The sequence below is a fragment of the Lacerta agilis genome, chromosome 9, assembly GCF_009819535.1.
Source record: "Lacerta agilis isolate rLacAgi1 chromosome 9, rLacAgi1.pri, whole genome shotgun sequence".
Classification (NCBI taxonomy): domain Eukaryota; kingdom Metazoa; phylum Chordata; class Lepidosauria; order Squamata; family Lacertidae; genus Lacerta; species Lacerta agilis.
Window position 1 is genome coordinate 3,830,299 of NC_046320.1, and position 16,370 is coordinate 3,846,668.

At 46.3% G+C, this 16,370-nt stretch overlaps 1 protein-coding gene across 1 annotated transcript; it reads right to left on the reverse strand.

Moving 5' to 3' along the window:
* Nucleotides 1–2,708: 2,708 nt before the first annotated feature.
* CLEC4A (C-type lectin domain family 4 member A) lies at nt 2,709–16,087 on the reverse strand. The gene is made up of 6 exons (XM_033160362.1): nt 15,780–16,087; nt 10,884–11,003; nt 9,762–9,857; nt 5,836–5,987; nt 5,137–5,258; nt 2,709–3,348 (listed from the first exon to the last, which is right to left on the reverse strand). The coding sequence occupies exons 1-6, from the start codon at nt 15,844–15,846 to the stop codon at nt 3,183–3,185; spliced, it is 723 nt and encodes a 240-aa protein (XP_033016253.1). The 5' UTR covers nt 15,847–16,087; the 3' UTR covers nt 2,709–3,182.
* Between the last annotated feature and the right edge of the window lie 283 nt (nt 16,088–16,370).

Genomic DNA, 16,370 nt, shown 5'->3' on the forward strand with positions numbered 1-16,370 from the left:
AATATGGGTTGCAGTTGCAACAAGGATTCCAGTTGCAACTAAAAATTCCTGCACCCAACAGACTTCACGACAAGGCGTATGATCACTATGAACTTTCAAGAAGAGTCGCTTTCTCAACTGGGCTTTCTCTCTGCACCACTTCCTTCCCCCCCCCCCCGCCCCGGAATAAGCAACATCCTTTAATACTTGCTGCACTACCAAGAGGAAACCCCTCTAAAAAGGAACTGAAAGTGGCCTTCCCAAGTTGCGAGTTTTCTTTCTCTTTCCCCTTTCCTCCTTGCTTCTGCTGTAAATAGGCTAGGCTGGTGGTATTAAAGCAAATTATCCAGTTTATAACTCTATGGCTGCGTCTGTCTTCCTGGTACAAAATCTTGCTTTGCAACACCCCTCTCCTCCCTGCCTGGGCAGTTTGAAGATTACAAAAACATATCAAATGGCAACACACACACACACACACACACACACAAACGTGTCTCCCAGGTCTCCAAGGTGGATGCTAAAGTGACCCCAAAAGGCAGGATCTTTCTCATCCTTATCAAGTGCTGTTGTTGTTCAGTCGTTCAGTCGTGTCCGACTCTTCGTGACCCCATGGACCAGAGCACGCCAGGCACCCCTATCCTCCACTGCCTCCCGCAGTTTGGCCAAACTCATGCCAGTCGCTTCGAGACCGCTGTCCAACCATCTCATCCTCTGTCGTCCCCTTCTCCTTGTGCCCTCCATCTTTCCCTTATCAAGTAAGGAACAGCAAATTCTGGCAGCTAACCTTCATTTAAAAGGCTTTGTTCGTCTTGTTGCTGTTGATTACTACTACGGTTGTTGATTACAACTGTGCACTAAAACTCATATTTGCAAATTCTCCATCTTGAGGACAACTGATAGGCCGCACTTTTACAACACTACTTCCAAATATCCTGAAGGCCAGTCAGTTGTAAAGCACCACACGCTCCAGCAAAGATTCAATTTCTGGCATGGCCAAGCTAGCTTCCTGCTGACGTCATGACCTTTGTGTTAGATAGCAGATGGACAGCCAACCCCCTCAACTCACCCCTCTTTTATTGTCCATTCCGGGTCGTTCAACCCCTGCCACAGTGTCCTTTCTCCTGGCGGATCAAGAGGAGCAGACGACAGCAAAGGCTGCAAGGTTTTTAGCTGGGGCAATCAGAATAAGACGGTTTGACTGATGATTCAGGACCCTAAAGTGTGTTTCATTATAATCGACCTTTATTGTGTTTTGTGTACATCGTAATGCTTTTTTATTGCTATGGCCAATGGCTAATGCAAATAAAGTTTCATTCATTCATTCACCAGTAGTTAGAAGACGAAGGTCAGAGTTGAGAGTGGAGTTAGGTGAGCTAGAACGTAGAAGTTGGCAGGCTGCAGGCTAGGCAGAGCCAGAGGCGTAGGAAGGTACCCGGTGCGGAAAATTTCTTGTCAACCCCCCATTGATTTCCCCCCCCCCTGCAAAAATGGTTTTACGTTATTTCATATTTTCTTACAAAGGAATAATAACAAGTAATAATAATAAAAAACTTTTATTTATATCCCGCCCTCCCCGGCCAAAGTCGGGCTCAGGGTGCCTAACATCAGATACATAACATTGGTATAAAAATCAAACAATAATTAAATTACCTCCTAAAAACATCTCAAAATCAAATTAAAGTCTAATTAGATGGCTTTCCACAGGGTTAGGGCTGGGAACAGTAAGTGCTCCACTGAACTGAAATTTCAGCCTTCATGACATAGGAAAACAGCCAAGTAAACAGCTATTTTGGTGGAGGAGGGTCAAGATATTAACCGATATGCATGAAATTTCATATATAGCTATATAATCCCTAGTATAGTAAGATAAGGCCTTTGGAGCAGGCATTTTTTTAAAAAAAAGTTTTTTATGAACTGCCCTAGTAGGGCAGTAATTGTTCCTTGATAATTTGTCACCCCCCTCCATTATGGAACATGGGGCGGACCGCCCTCTGCGCCCCCCTTGCTACGCCCCTGGGCAGAGCCAGGTTGCGACTCTGGGAGAAGCAAGACCCTCTTGGGGTGCTAATGCTGTGAGCCCCTCCATCATAGGCTCAATATCTTTAATATTGTTATGAGTTTGTGAGCACCTTGACTCCCCTGAATTCCTGGGTCTAGTAGCTGTTGGAGTTTAATCAATGCCTGGAGCATTAAGATGGGCTGCCAGGTATTGAGCTCAGCAGTGCCAAAATACAGGCCAAACCAGTTTTTCCTTGCACGAGAAATTGCCTGGGAGAAGGTGGGCCATCAGCAGGGAACAAAGGCCGCCTGATGAGCCATTAGCAAAGATGGCAGAGGGGCGGGGGGCCCTTCTCCCTGAGATCTGTGTTAGTTAGCAGAGAAAAAGGCAGAAGTGGGAGTGTTTCAGGATTGAAGGGGGAAAGGTTTTTCAGTCGGTTAGCAGCGATGCAACAGAGAAGCAAGCTAGATGGCTACCTAGGAGTCAGGAGTTGTGTGGATGGGAGAGAGATGTAAGTTTCAGGGCAACAGGCAGGATGGTTGTGTCTGTCTGAAGCCAGGACTGCATCTATGGGAGAAGCAAGACCGTCTTGGAGTGTAAAAGCTGGGAGCCCCTCCATTGCAGGCCCAGGTTGTATATATGTGTAAATAAACCATAGATCCTAAAGACACCACAGTCTCTGCTGTGCCTCATTTCCAAAGGAAGCACGAACGCAGAAACTCGCACTGCTCAGAGATTGGGGTGGTGTATATACAAAAGTGGAGTTTGAAACCTTGCTGACAATCTTGCTGCTCCTGCTGAAATATCTCAACACCTTGATATCTGGCATGGTGCCAGAGAGAGCACTTTGAGAACCTCACGCTCTGAGAATTAATTCTGCTGCAGGAATGACTCCTACTCTGTAATCCTAACCCCACTTACCTAGGGGTAAATCTCATTGAATTCAATGGAACTTACTTCTGAGGAGATGTGGTTAGGGCTGGAGCTACATGCTACGGCTACATAATAATCATTTTCTACTGAACTTTGGATTCTTCCTTTCATTTGAAAATTTCTACACATTACATTTCTTTCGGAGCACAGTTGTGGAATGAGAATGCACACCTTTCTCATGTGGAGCCCATGCTCAGAATGGATTCAGTCTGCCCAGTCAGGGGGCCCATGCTTAATATTTTGAAGTGTTCTTTTGGCTCTAGATCACCCTTTAAATGGAAAAAAATACTGTATTTGTTTCACAAACGTAATGATGCTCGTCCACTGAACACCGGACATCATTCCAGTTATTCTTCATCTCGTTGCCTTTTCCTTTACCTATATGCATGACAACACAGTTTTCATCATCATTACTAGGTTCCTTGCTTCTCCAGAACCTGAAAGAGAAGACAATTAATGAAAGGAGGATGCAAAGCTAGGATTTTATAGACAAGCCCTGTACATCGGTCCAAATAGCACAAGGCATACCCAAGGCTCATTAAACTTTGGGTTCTCAGGAAATCAAAGAGGTCTCCAATGGACAAGTCAAGAAGGGCAGAAATGGAGCCATTTTGAGAGTTTAGTTTTCAGACGGAGAACAACAACAAACGGATAATAGAAGCACAAAAATGATGTTTTGGACTAAGCACCCCAAAGAAAGATGATCATGCTGAACAAACAGGACATATCCGAAGAAAATAACAATGTAAATGTGCTTGTCATGGAATAAGAAAATACTTACCTCAAGATATTCTCATAGACCTGGCTCTGCCCGAATTTGACTGGAGTCTGAATAACTTCTAGCTGCTTCTCTAATTGCTACCAAGGGCACCAGCACTGGTGAATATGTTTTTTTATTTAATCCTCTCTCTATATTTTTACTTACAGGATTGTAGATTTCTTGTTTATGGGTACGTTGGTGGTGGCAGAGGTAGCGGCAAGGAAAAATAGGTATATAGCTCTGCCATGCATTGCGACAATCCCCCTCACCCCACCAAGTCTCCATTTGCCTTTTAAAAAAATTACTCTATTAATTTTGCACATAGTTTAGAAAACAATAAAACACAGTTAGGGAGAAACAGTGAATAACGTTTGGATGGACAGTAGATGTAAATAATATAGATGACTAGTGTATCTTATATGTCACAGAAGGAATATACTGTAAACAGGAAATGAGCTAAAAAGAAGAGGAAACTGGGACACATAAAATTATCAACATAACTGTACAAAATTCCTACCATTTCCACATACTCCAAATATATGCCAAGGTTGCTGTCAAGGAGTGTGGCAGCTATGCCCTGTTGGTATATTCAAGAAGATCTCTCCAAATTGCCCAAAAGCTTTCTGGTTTAATCCTACCAGACAATCTAACATGCCATGTAAGTTTTTCCTGTATAGCTGTTCTCCAAACATTATCCCACCATTTCCCAATGTCACATTCCATAGTAGCACATGCTGCCACTAATAAAACAAAATAAATAGTACTCAGTTTTATTTCTGAATTTTTCTACGTTCAAATATCGGTAATAGTGCCATTTGAGGTGTAGCTTGAACAGGTTCTCTAAGAATATTCCTTATTTCAATAAAAACAATTGAACCAGAACATCTGAGACCGAGGGCACTCCCACCACAAATGAAAATATGTTCCTTTTTTGGCCTTTTGTGAAGACACACATAAAACTGGATTTGATTGGAGCTCCTGCGCATGACAGCAAACCCTAGCACCTAACTTTGTAAAAAGTATTCACTCCAGAATGCTGTGAACTACCAGAATAAAGAAGAACAAGGGTTGTGTCACAGTGCTGTCCCTGTCCTACCGACTGTTTGGTGAGAGGAAATATGGAGAGTTTGAAATTCCCTGCCAAATCCCTGGCACCCACAAAATTCCCCATGAAGGGTCCAGGCACCCACAAATATCAGTTCCAGGGCCATAAACGCTGCATGACACCCACGGCCCCAGGCACCCACAGTCACAGGGCCAAGCTGGCATTCCGGGCCTTCTGCAACACGAAGCAGCATTTGCTCAACCTCAGCTGCCATCCCAATCTGCAACGTGGGGTCGAGAACACTGGCTACCACACCAGTGTTTTAAAGACGACCCTGATGATGCCTACGAAGCACTTTGCACATTCAAAAAGCACAATATAAATGCTGAATACAACTATTACTATGTAAGTATTACTCACGCTAGCATGGGGTCAAGAGGAGTCTCATCCACCCAATGCCATTGATTTGTTCCCTTCTGATCTGTGAGACCGATACAAAAATTTTCCACTTGACTGTTCTGGGTATGGTTTGTAAGGAAACCCTGCACACAAAAAATTGAACCAGTTAATTAAAATCACAGAGCAGTCTATACAGGTTAGCTGTCTTTGTGGAGCAGAGATCTTTGGGGATCCTTTCGTGTCAAACACACCCCAAGGCTACCTGTCGTGGCATGTAAACACCAATGCAACTAAAGACCACAAATACAGCTGAGTGGTGGGAGATAGAAATGCTTCCTCTAACATTCTGCTTCTAGGCATGATAAATGTAGCACAAGCTTCCCCAACCTGGAACCCTTCAGTTGTTGTTGGATGGCTCCCATCATCCCTGCCCAATGGTCATGTTGGAGGGCACCAGGTTGAGGAAGGCTGGCCTACGGTAGCTCACCCAGCACCACATGGTGGGGGAGAGGGAGGGAAATGGATGGCGCATGTGCATTCAACTTCCTAACAGCACCCAGCAGCTGCAGTGATAAGAAAAGCAGAGTCGTTCTGTTGTCTAGAGAGGTCACTGTTCTCAACGGAGCCCAGTGAGGCAGCACCGGGCATTGACATTTTGTGCCCCTAACAATTTTGCACCTGAGGCCGCCATCCCCATGCTATGCCTGCCACTGAGCTCACCTGCTCAGCGTCTGAATTTATAATCACCAAGTCGAAGCCCTTCTCCATGCATTCTTCCCTGCTCTTGTTCCAGGTCCTTGTGTCTTTGGAGAAATGGTAGCAGCTGGATCCAAATTGCTCTAGGCCCCCCATGCAGCATGACAGCTGCGGTTCTGTAAGGAAAGCAGAGACAACGAGAAGCAACCTGAAATCCTGTTGCAACTGGAAACAGGTCTCTCCCACCCACTCCCCCCCACCTTTCCCAGATCTTTCTTTTGCTATTTTTAATCACATTCCGTTAAGGTATCCCACTTTTTAAGTTGCATGTTCCACTTGTAGTATTGCATGTCCTTACTTTTGTTTTAAAAATATGCATAAGGAAGGGTCAGAAAATATGCAGAACGTAAAGGGGTGCGAAGAGTGCTGCTCACGGTGTGCACACTCAACTCACCTTTCCCTTTGGTGAACCATCCTTTGTTCTTCTTTTTGCATAAAGGAGCTCAAGGTGACACACAGGGTTCTCCCCATCCCCAAATCCGCACCCCAACCATGTGAGGTAGGTTAGGCTCTAACCACTACACCACATCATTTACTGCTATTAAGATAGTGGGCACTTGTCCTCAGCTGAAAGCTACGTGACAACATTCAGCCTTCTAGAGTTCCCCTTTCGAAGCCCGGGAGATTGCAGAGGCTGCTGCAGCCGTTTCCCGGCTCATGTGTCATTGTCCACATCAACAGACAAGTCCCATAAGTGAAGGAAGCAGCTTGGAGTGAGGTCTGCGTTTTTATTTCTTAGTTGTTCAAGGGTCACCAGTAGGAGTTCAAATGCTCAGTTAGGCACTATAATTCTGATTTCATACGGGGCTTTCAGTGGGGATATATCAAGGTTACCGTTTTTTTTTTCAATGAATCAGGGGACACTTTAAATAAATAAATACTACATGTTTGGGACGTTGATGCTGCAGTGGTGGTGGTGGCAGAGGTGGTCAAGCCACTGCCTTGACCTCAACTGCCACGTTCCCCCTTCCTCCGAGGCTTCTATCTCCTTTCTCCATGAGCCCGGGCAGCCCCTGAGTTGTTGATTCTTCAGTGGTGGTGGTGGGGAAGCGGTGCGTGCAAGCAGGAGGGGGCGGGGATTCCTCAGCTAGGAAGGGAGGCTTCCCATTGCCTAACTGAGAGATCTCTGCTCCCTTCTGCTTGCATGCAAGCAGGGCCGGCGCGTCCATTTAGGTGAACTAGGCAATTGCCTAGGGCGCCAAAATGGAGGGGGCGCTGGCCACGCTTGGGCGGGACGGGCTAGCAGCAGCTTCTCCGCTGTAGCAGAGAGGTGCTGCTTGCCCCCTACACCACCACCCCCCGGCTCCCCCTAAAGCAGGCTTTGGCGGGGGGCGGGGGGCGGGACAGGCGAGAAGCAGCTTCTCTGCTACAGCGGAGAAACTGCTGCTTGCCTCTCCACCCCCCCCCTGGCTCCCGCTAAAGCAGGCTTTGGCGGGGGCGGGGGGGGCGGGGCGGGTGCCAGAAGGTGGTTCGCCTAGGGCGCAAGAAGCCCTAACACCGGTCCTGCATGCAAGCTCTGATAGGCAGTGTGAAGCCTCCCTTCACAGCTGAGAGATCCCCGCCCCACTCCTGCTTGCACGCGAGTAGGAGGTGGGAAGCTGCTCCAATAGGCAGCTTGAAGCCTCCCTTCACAGCTTAGTTGCTGGGGTCAGGGAAGGTGGAGGCAGCCTGGAAGCTGCATCTTAGAGCCCCTGTTGGGGACTTCTGAGCAGCTCCTGAAGCCAGCCAGAACCAACTGCTCTGGGCCACTGAGACTGCTGCTGGTGGTGTTTCCCAGGGACATTAGATGAAATCCGGGGATGGAATTTGTCCGGGGACTTATTTGCAAATTCAGGGACTATCCCCAGGAAACGGAGACATCTGGTAACCCTAACCTGGCAGGCTTTGTGAACCCCAAATTCACCCCAGAGTAGCTGGGGCAACCCAGTCAGATGGGTGGGGTATTATTATTATTATTATTATTATTATTATTATTATTATTATTATATTTCACAACCATAAGTGGCAAAAGCAGTGCTCAATAAGATGAGACCAAAAAGCTGGCAGACTCAGTAAACTAAAAGCAATAGTACAATTAATATTCCATAAAACTACTGGGTCGCACTGTGTCAAATTAGGCACCTGTCTAATTTCAGTTGCTAACTGACTCCAGAGGGCTGGAGCTGCAATCCTAAAAACCTGGTTTCTAGTACATGCATACTAAGCACATCCCCGGGGCAAGTGGTACTCTTAGCAATGCCCATCCGAGGAGAGCGGTATGACACAGTCCTTGGGTAACCAGTTCACAAGTTGCTTAGGGCTTTAAATACTAAAGGGAAAAGCTTGAACTGCATGCGGTAGCAGTTAAGGCGATGTGTATCATGAAAAGAAATGATAGATGAGACACTCAGACACACAAGCAAGGGAACTCCATTTCCTGCTACCAGGGCTGAACTGTAGGCAGCAGTCTGAGGCGAGCTAGAAGCTGGGACCCAGAAGTGATAGGGCAAACCAGTAGTCATGAACAAAACAATTCTGGCCTGAAGACTAACTAGGAGGCAAGGCTGAGGAACAAGCAGCACTCAGGAGCAAAGAATAGTGAAGGATTCAAGCTCACACTAGAGCTCAGCAATGCTTTATTTTTCAAACTAAGCGCAGCTTGGAACCGGCACATTACTGCTGCTTCCCAAGAGGGAGATTGGGAAGGACAAGCCAGTGGGGAGCATAATGCACAGTGAATGGTGTGGCACAGCCAAAACAATGCTCCCCAAGGAGGCTTAGGACCCTCATACCTAAGGGACCGCCTCTCCTGGTATGTCCCGGGCAGGACCTTAAGGTCCTCAAATAATAACTTTTTGGAGGTCCCGAGCCACAAGGATGCTAGGTTGGCTTCAACTAGGGCCAGGGCCTTCTCAGTACTGGCCCCAACTTGGTGGAACAGTCTTGTCACAAGAGACCAGGGCCCTGCGGGATTTGGCATCTTTCCGCAGGGCCTGCAAGACGGAGCTGTTCCGCCTGGCCTTTGGGTTGGTTTCAGTTTAACCCTGATGTTTCGTTCTTTTGGTGTGATTGGTGGGCTACTTAAAAATGAGGCTGCAGTTTAGATTTAATTTTAAATTGTATTTTAATCTGTATTTTAAAAAATTGTTTTATGTTTTTGTTGTGATTTTATTGGTGTTAGCCGCCCTGAGCCCGGTTTGGCGGGGAAGGGCGGGGTATAAATAAAAATTTATTATTATTATTATTATTATTATTATTATTATTATTATTATTATTATTATTATTATTATTATTATTATTATTATTTAAGGGAACCTCCAGGTTTGCAGAACTGCAAAAAATTATCAGAAAACAACTAAGTCAGGGATTGAGAGTGAATCAGAAACAGTTCAGCAGGCATGGAATGCTGACTGTCTGGGAGAACGGGTGGAAAACTGGGAAGTGGGTGGAATGGAGTATTTGGGGAAAGGGCATGGCCAGCTGCCTAGAATCCTGAAGAGGAGCATGCCACACTGGAGCATTTCCTTGCAGCTCCCACTTGTATTATGTGGCTCTCAAAACACTGGAACACTGGGGGTACTCAACAGTACACAGTACACAGGAAAAAATGAAGCGTTGTTCTATCAATACCACATTTATTATGGGAGAATATGCAACTTTTTTCTTTTGGCAGAAGTGAATAAAACTTGCAGACATATTAGCCCCTCTGGAGTGGATCAAGGCAAAATACATTCATGGTTTTTTGCGTGAGACACATTTAAACGTTGTTTTTTTAAAAAAAGAAACCACTTACCTATTTTAAATATCGGTGGCTCTCTACTTTTCATTTTAAAGCGTCTAAACTTTAGTCACGTACTAAGGTGGCCTTCTTTGCTGCCCATCATCAGATCCTCTAATTCATAGTGACTCACCTTTTCCTTCAGGTCTCTTCAGGAGGCAATTCCATGCTGTTGATTTCTGAAACTGGCTTTTGATGGATCCTTTCTTTGGACTTCCTTTGAGAATAACTGGAAAAGGGGAATGAACAGCAGCACCATATAATATTGCAGAGTCCAAGGGAAAAAAAGGTTTGGACGCAGAAGGAGGTGTTAGCACTGTGATGAACCCCTGTATTCTGGCGTAAAACAACAGTCTGGAATTGGGCACCTCTGTAGTAAATCCTGAATGGACAGACATCTTCAAAAATGCCAGATCAGCTGACACTGCCTAGTTCACTAAAAACTACTGATTATTTAAGATTAGCAGAAGCCGCCCAGAGTGGCTGGGGAAGCCCAGCCAGATGGGCAGGGTATAAATAATAAATTATTATTATTATTATTATTATTATTATTATTATTATTATTATTACAGTGGTGCCTCGCAAGACGAAATCAATTCGTTCTGCGAGTGCTGTCGTATAGCGAATTTTTCGTCTTGCGAAGCACCAACGGGGGAATAGCGGTTTGACGAAAAGAAAAAAAATCACTGAAATTTTTCGTGTTGCAAGGCAAGCCCATAGGAAAATTTGTCTTGCGAGACAGCCTTTCGCTAGCGAATGCCTTTCGTCTAGCGAGGCATTCGTCTAGCGAGGCATTCGTCTAGCAAGGTACCACTGTATTCTCTCACATAATGATCCATTCACTGTATCCTCAACCAAACAAGTGACTCCCCTTTGGATAATCTGAATCAGCCATGATGGTCACGCGTCAAGAGAGCATGTGATCCATCAAACCTTTTGGTGCTACATTTTTTAAAAAAAGGACATTACCTGAATGGATGGGAAACAGTGAGTGAATATGAATGAGGCTTCTGTTCAATTATGTTAGTGCACCCCTCATCACAAGGTGTCTGATCCAAACTTTATCATTTTGAAGGGCATTTGTCAATTGGAGAGCTTTTGGGTTCTGTCATACTCTCTGCTAGAGGGAGAGAATACCCACTAAGTCCACTTAGTCTAGCAGGCTTCGTTTCTCCCTGCTTTACTCAGAAATTTCGTGCAACCATTTAGCAGAATCTTCCCCTTTCTCTTAAGTTCAGTTTGCTTTTTTACTCACCAATGATGACAACGAGAAGTATGGCGGAGAGCAACATAAAAAACCCTGACACCACCCACGGAAACCAGGGCTTGCATTTCTGGAATCTACTAAGCGGTGGTGTTTCGCTTCCTGGAGGTGCTGAAAAGTGAAAATGTCACCATTACAAAGGTCCTGCATACCTGAAGGAGCGTCTCCACCCCCGTCATTCAGCCCGGACACTGAGATCCAGCACCGAGGGCCTTCTGTCGGTTCCCTCACTGCGAGAAGCAAAGCTACAGGGAACCAGGCAGAGGGCCTTCTCGGTAGTGGCACCCGCCCTGTGGAACGCCCTCCCGTCAGAAGTCAAGGGAATAAACAACTACCTGACATTCAGAAAATACCTGAAGGCAGCCCTGTTTAGGGAAGTTTTTAAACTGTGATATTTTAAATGTATTTTAATGTTTGGTGGAAGCTGCCCAGAATGGCTGGGGAGACCCAGCCAGATGGGCGGGGTACAAATAAATTATTATTATTATTATTATTATTATTATTATTATTATTATTATTATTATTATTATTATTATTAAGGGTACTTACTCAAATGCACTCAATGCAAGCCAGTTAACCCTTAAAATGTCTAATCATGCTGTTGCATCCCTGTTGCACTCACTGGCTGAAGAATAATGACCAATGGGAAAGCTAGTTCTGTGCACTAGAAACCATATGCCAACAGCCGTCTGCAAAGGGTGACAAGACTCTCTGTTGCTTGGTGGACACGCATGACTCAGTATCAATAATTTAGGGCCATGCCTTAGTAGTAGAGGACATGTTTTGCAGGCAAAAATCCCCGTTTCAATCCTTGACATTTCCATTTAGGGCTGTGAAAGCTGGAATATCGCTGCCAGTCAGCACAGATGCTAATGAGCTAGAACAGAGGCACCCTCCCCATTATGTTGGAGCCTCCAACCACTGGCCATGGGGAAGATAGTCGGCTGGGGATGATGAGAACTGGGGGTTCAGAACATCTGCCCCCCCACTGGCTACTGAACTAGATAGGCCAATGACACGACTGTCTAAAATAGCTTCTTATGTGCCTTCTCTGCACTTCTCATATACACAAACGCCTTGTGACTATGAATCATTTTTGGAAAATCCACTGCCCGCAGATTTTTGGGCAAGATTACAAATTATCTATAGGCCACTTATGCAAATTAGCTTCTGAGTGTATTTCCCCATTAACTATAATTCTGCTGGGCTCATGCAAGTTGATTCCGCCAAGCAGCCAGAAATTTGTGGAACGCTGGAGTTAAAAAAAAGCTGACATGCACATTCACGTGAATGGAATATTGGGGAAGTGGGGCTTTTAAGGCAAAAATAGCCTTTTGTTCATTTCTCAGACCCGCTAGTCCAGAACAGATGTGCACCATTCCTGTTTGCACCTTCTCCAGCCTGCTTGATGAATTCTCTAAAAGGAAAGGGCTGTTTCTGCCACCTTCTTGAAAGTTACGTGTCTCCAGATGGAAATCCCAAGAAAGGTTTTTAAGTGGCATACTTTTATGGACAAGCAGCCCATGGCATAAGAACATGAGATGGACCCTAGAGTCCACCTCATCCAGCAGCCATTTCCAACAGAGGCCAGCCAGCCAGATGCCTCTGGGAAGCCTGCCTGCAGGACATGAGCCCAGGGGCAGAGGAAGGGGGTGCGGTGGGGGCGGACCGCCCTGGGTGACTTCGCTGAGGGGGTGACATTTGGCGGTAGTATTCCCCCCCTTCCCCCTTTGTTTTGACAGCTGGGGGAGGCTTGGGAGCCGCGGGCAGTCGGCGCGCCGAATGTCCACCATCAGCAGCTCACTCACCAGTTGCAGGGCACACGCACCACTCTGTGCACCCAAGTGGTTCTCCTGTGCCTGGGTGGGCACCCTCCACACTCCTCTCCCCTCGGGAGCATGCCCGCCCTGGGCAACACGGGCATATGCTCAGCCGCTGCACAAGCCCAACAGCACTCCCTCCTCTCATGTTTCTCTCAGTGGCAGACTGTCTCCAGTACTTAATGTCAAACATGGCCGCCACACCTTTCAATGGAGGTCACTCTCCCAGTTTAAATATTGTAACATGGCCTTTACCGCTGTGAATTTGTCTTACTTCTCCACCTAGTGCTCGTGACTTCCACAGTTCAGCCATGCACTCTTGTCTGCCCCAAACCTCTTACCAGCCAGCTTCCTAAAGATGACCTTGAGTTCTGGTATTGTTAGAGATGGAGGAAAACTTATTCATGTCCACTTTCCCCACATATCCACTCTTATCATGCCTTTTCACCAAATGAAGAAGCCCTAAGCATGATAACCTTTCCTCGGGGAAAAGGTTTTCTGCCCCCAATCTGAGTCACAGCCACCCCGAGGGCCTAGATGCCATGACTATCAAACGTTTGACCAACCAGGCAGGGTCTTCCCTTTGGCAGAGTCCTCTTTGGAAAATCGCTCCATCAGAAAGCCTGCCATGACCATTTCCTCTGAGCTCTTAGGAGGTTGGTTAATACCTGGATACTCGAGAACCAGTGGTGTGGGGTGAAATTTTTCATAGGGGAACAGTTAGGGCCAGAGGCACCAGCTTATGAGGGAGATGGGGGGGGGGACATCGTGCACATGAGCATCATGCTTCCCTCCCTAACCTGGGCAGAAGCTTCCTGGGCATTGGGAAGGAGGCAACAGTCCTCTGACAGGATGCTGTCCTTCTCAAAGCCAGGAGAGCTCCTGGAGCCTGTCAGGGCATCATGCCTTCTTCCCTAGGCCAGGCAGAAGCTTCCTGGGAACATTTGCCAGGGGAACATTTAGGGGACTAGCCTAGTACCCCAAGTCCATTGTCTAGAACCTTTGTGATGCATTTTAGATGCGGAGGAAGGCACTTCTACATGGGGTCTGGCAGGGGGACAGTCCAGAGGATTGAGTGCTGCAGCTCAGCCCCTCGATGGCTCGTAGCAGCCGGGGCAGAAAACTGGCAGGGAGGGAGGGATTTTGCAAGAACTTTTTGCTACACTTGCTCCAGGATGATGTAGCTGAAGGGCCCAAAGATCAGGCCCCTCGGGGGATCCACAGGGCTTTGGATCTAGCAGATACTTTGGATCCTGCTTTGAAGCGCCCAGTTTTGTAGCTTTCTGCTCTCTACTGCCTATGAGAGATCCGATGGTGGCCACTTACTGCCTGCCCAGGCAAAGCTAGGGTCTCTTCCACGATGAAGCACCCCCTTTCCATCTGCCAGCAGAGGTCAGTGAAGAGTAGATGGCATACAATCCTAACCCAATTTTGATTGGGCTTGTTTATTTTGCAGGTTGTCTTGAAAGCTCTGCTGGGGTCATTAAGTCAGAGGTGTAAATTTAAGAAATAACAACACCAGCCAGTAATAATCTACCAGAGATCATTAAAGTAAGACACACCTGAAGGTCTCCATCCTACATCTTAAGCATTTTCTAATCTCACATTTATCAGAAAGGAATGGATGGCAACCAAGTGGCAAAAATATATATGCACCTCCCTTCCTCAGGTTTGTTTCTGTGTGCGTTTGTTCATCTCCGACAGATGAAGCTGCACTATTCAGATCCAGGCTGTACCGTTTCCTCCAACGGGTAAATCCCCACATATCCCAAGAGAGTATTGGGTTTACACAGGGGTCAGCAAGGTTTACCTCGACTGGGCCAGTTCACTCCAGCAGAGATCCCTCCGTGGGCCAGATTGCACATACACCTGTGATTTCCGTCGTCGGCGTCAACGCAGTTTCTGGCGTCGCGGAAGCAATTCCCTGCACCGCGCTGCGCCGATTTAGCACAGCATGCGGGGACTCGCCAAGCAAGAAGCTCGGGCTGGGGGCAGCTCATGGGCCAGTTAAATGACCCCCGTGGGCTGCTTGTGGCCCATGGGCCTTAGGTTGCTGACCCCTTGGTTTACAGGTTGGATGCAAGAAAGAATTACCGTATTTTTCGCTCCATAAGACACACTTTTTTTCTCCTTGAAAAGTAAGGGGAAATACCTGTGCGTCTTATGGAGCGAGTGGTGGTCCCTGGAGCCGAATTGCCCAGGGGCCAAAAGCAGATAGTGCCTTTTATTTTACAAAGAGAAAAAGGGGTGTTGAAAGGACCCCGCTCAGCAGCTGATCAGCAAGAGATCGGGAGAGAGATAAGAGTCCCCGGCTCCCTTTCAGCCCCGCCCTCCATTGTTGAATGTGCTGCAGAGGGAGGTTGTTTGTTTCCCCAGGACATGTGACTGGCTGATTAGATTTTCTGTCTTGAAACTGAAGAAATGGCTCCCTTTCCTTCAGATGCTGCAGAAATGGGAGTTGAACCCCATAAAAAATGGGGCTTTTCCCCCTTTGCAAAAGGAGCATTGCTTTTCCCCCTTTGCAAAAAAGCTGCAAAACTTTTAGCTGATCCTCAAAAAACCCCAGGGCTTTTCCCTTTGCAAAAAAAAGCTACAAAACTTTTAGCTGATCCTCAAAAAAACAGGGCTTTTAGAGGAAGAAAACCAGAAAAATATTTTTTTTTCTTGTTTCCTCCTCTAAAAACGAGGTGCGCCCTATGGTCTGGTGCACCCTATGGAGTGAAAAATACGATACTTTGGTCTTATGGAGTGGTTCAATCTTGTAATAAGCATTTTTTTTACAATTAAAAAATAGATTCTAAGACTGCTGCCTTCTTTTCTAACAGCCAGCAATGTTTTCCCACTGCTAGGTCTCCATACTAAAAAAGTATATACTTGTCTGATTTCTGCCTGCTCCGAATTTAAATAGCACAGCAGATCAGAAAACTGAAAAGGTATTCCATAGCCAAGCTGTCCTAAAACAACAAAACTGGAGAAGCGCCTAGACAGAGGCTCATTTCGTTTCCCCTTCAAAAGGTCGGCGACACCCCAGCACACATGCCCTTGCACCCCACCGGCAGATCTTTACCTTTGGGTTCAGCAGATGAAGGCCCGTTCTTGAACCTCACTTCAGCATAGGTGACCTCTGATGTCATTTGTATTCTGAAGAGTCCTTTTCAAAGCTTACGGGTGTAACCGGTGGAAAGGGATTTGCATTTCTTTTGGAGAACAGGTTACAAATGAAAGCACGGCTAAAGCAAGGATTTTCTAACTCTCCCTCCCGTGAGGTGTCATATTAGGAGGTCTTTGTTCTTTCAGTACTTCTTCATTTGGAAAGCTCCACAACAGCCGAAGTGAAAAAGGAACTTCCAAGATGGAAAGGGGAAGTCCTACCAGCCCAGTGTCTCTGCCTTGCCCTGCACTCACCCCCCCCCTTCCCTCAGATTGTTCAACATTTCTGGTCAATGCAAAGTGGAACTGATGTCAATTTACCAGAAATAGAATAAAACGAGGAAATGGAAGACAAGACTATCTTAGGCAATCTGAAATCATGGTGCAGTTATGGGTTGGTTGGGATAAGGAGTATTTTCAAAAATGAGTATTTAAAATCCTGTAACGAAATAAGCAGTGAAATAGGAGGGCAATGCCCACAATTTTTCAATATTTATCTCGTGTGATG

Bases quoted from the DNA above. Each gene is read 5' to 3' on its own strand.
- CLEC4A (XM_033160362.1), bottom strand. From the start codon at position 15,846: ATGACATCAGAGGTCACCTATGCTGAAGTGAGGTTCAAGAACGGGCCT. The intron at 9,858-10,883 runs GTGAGTAAAAAA...CCCCTTTTCCAG, and splicing joins ACTTCTCGTTGTCATCATTG to TTATTCTCAAAGGAAGTCCA. The intron at 5,259-5,835 runs GTGAGCTCAGTG...TTTTGTGTGCAG, and splicing joins TAAATTCAGACGCTGAGCAG to GGTTTCCTTACAAACCATAC.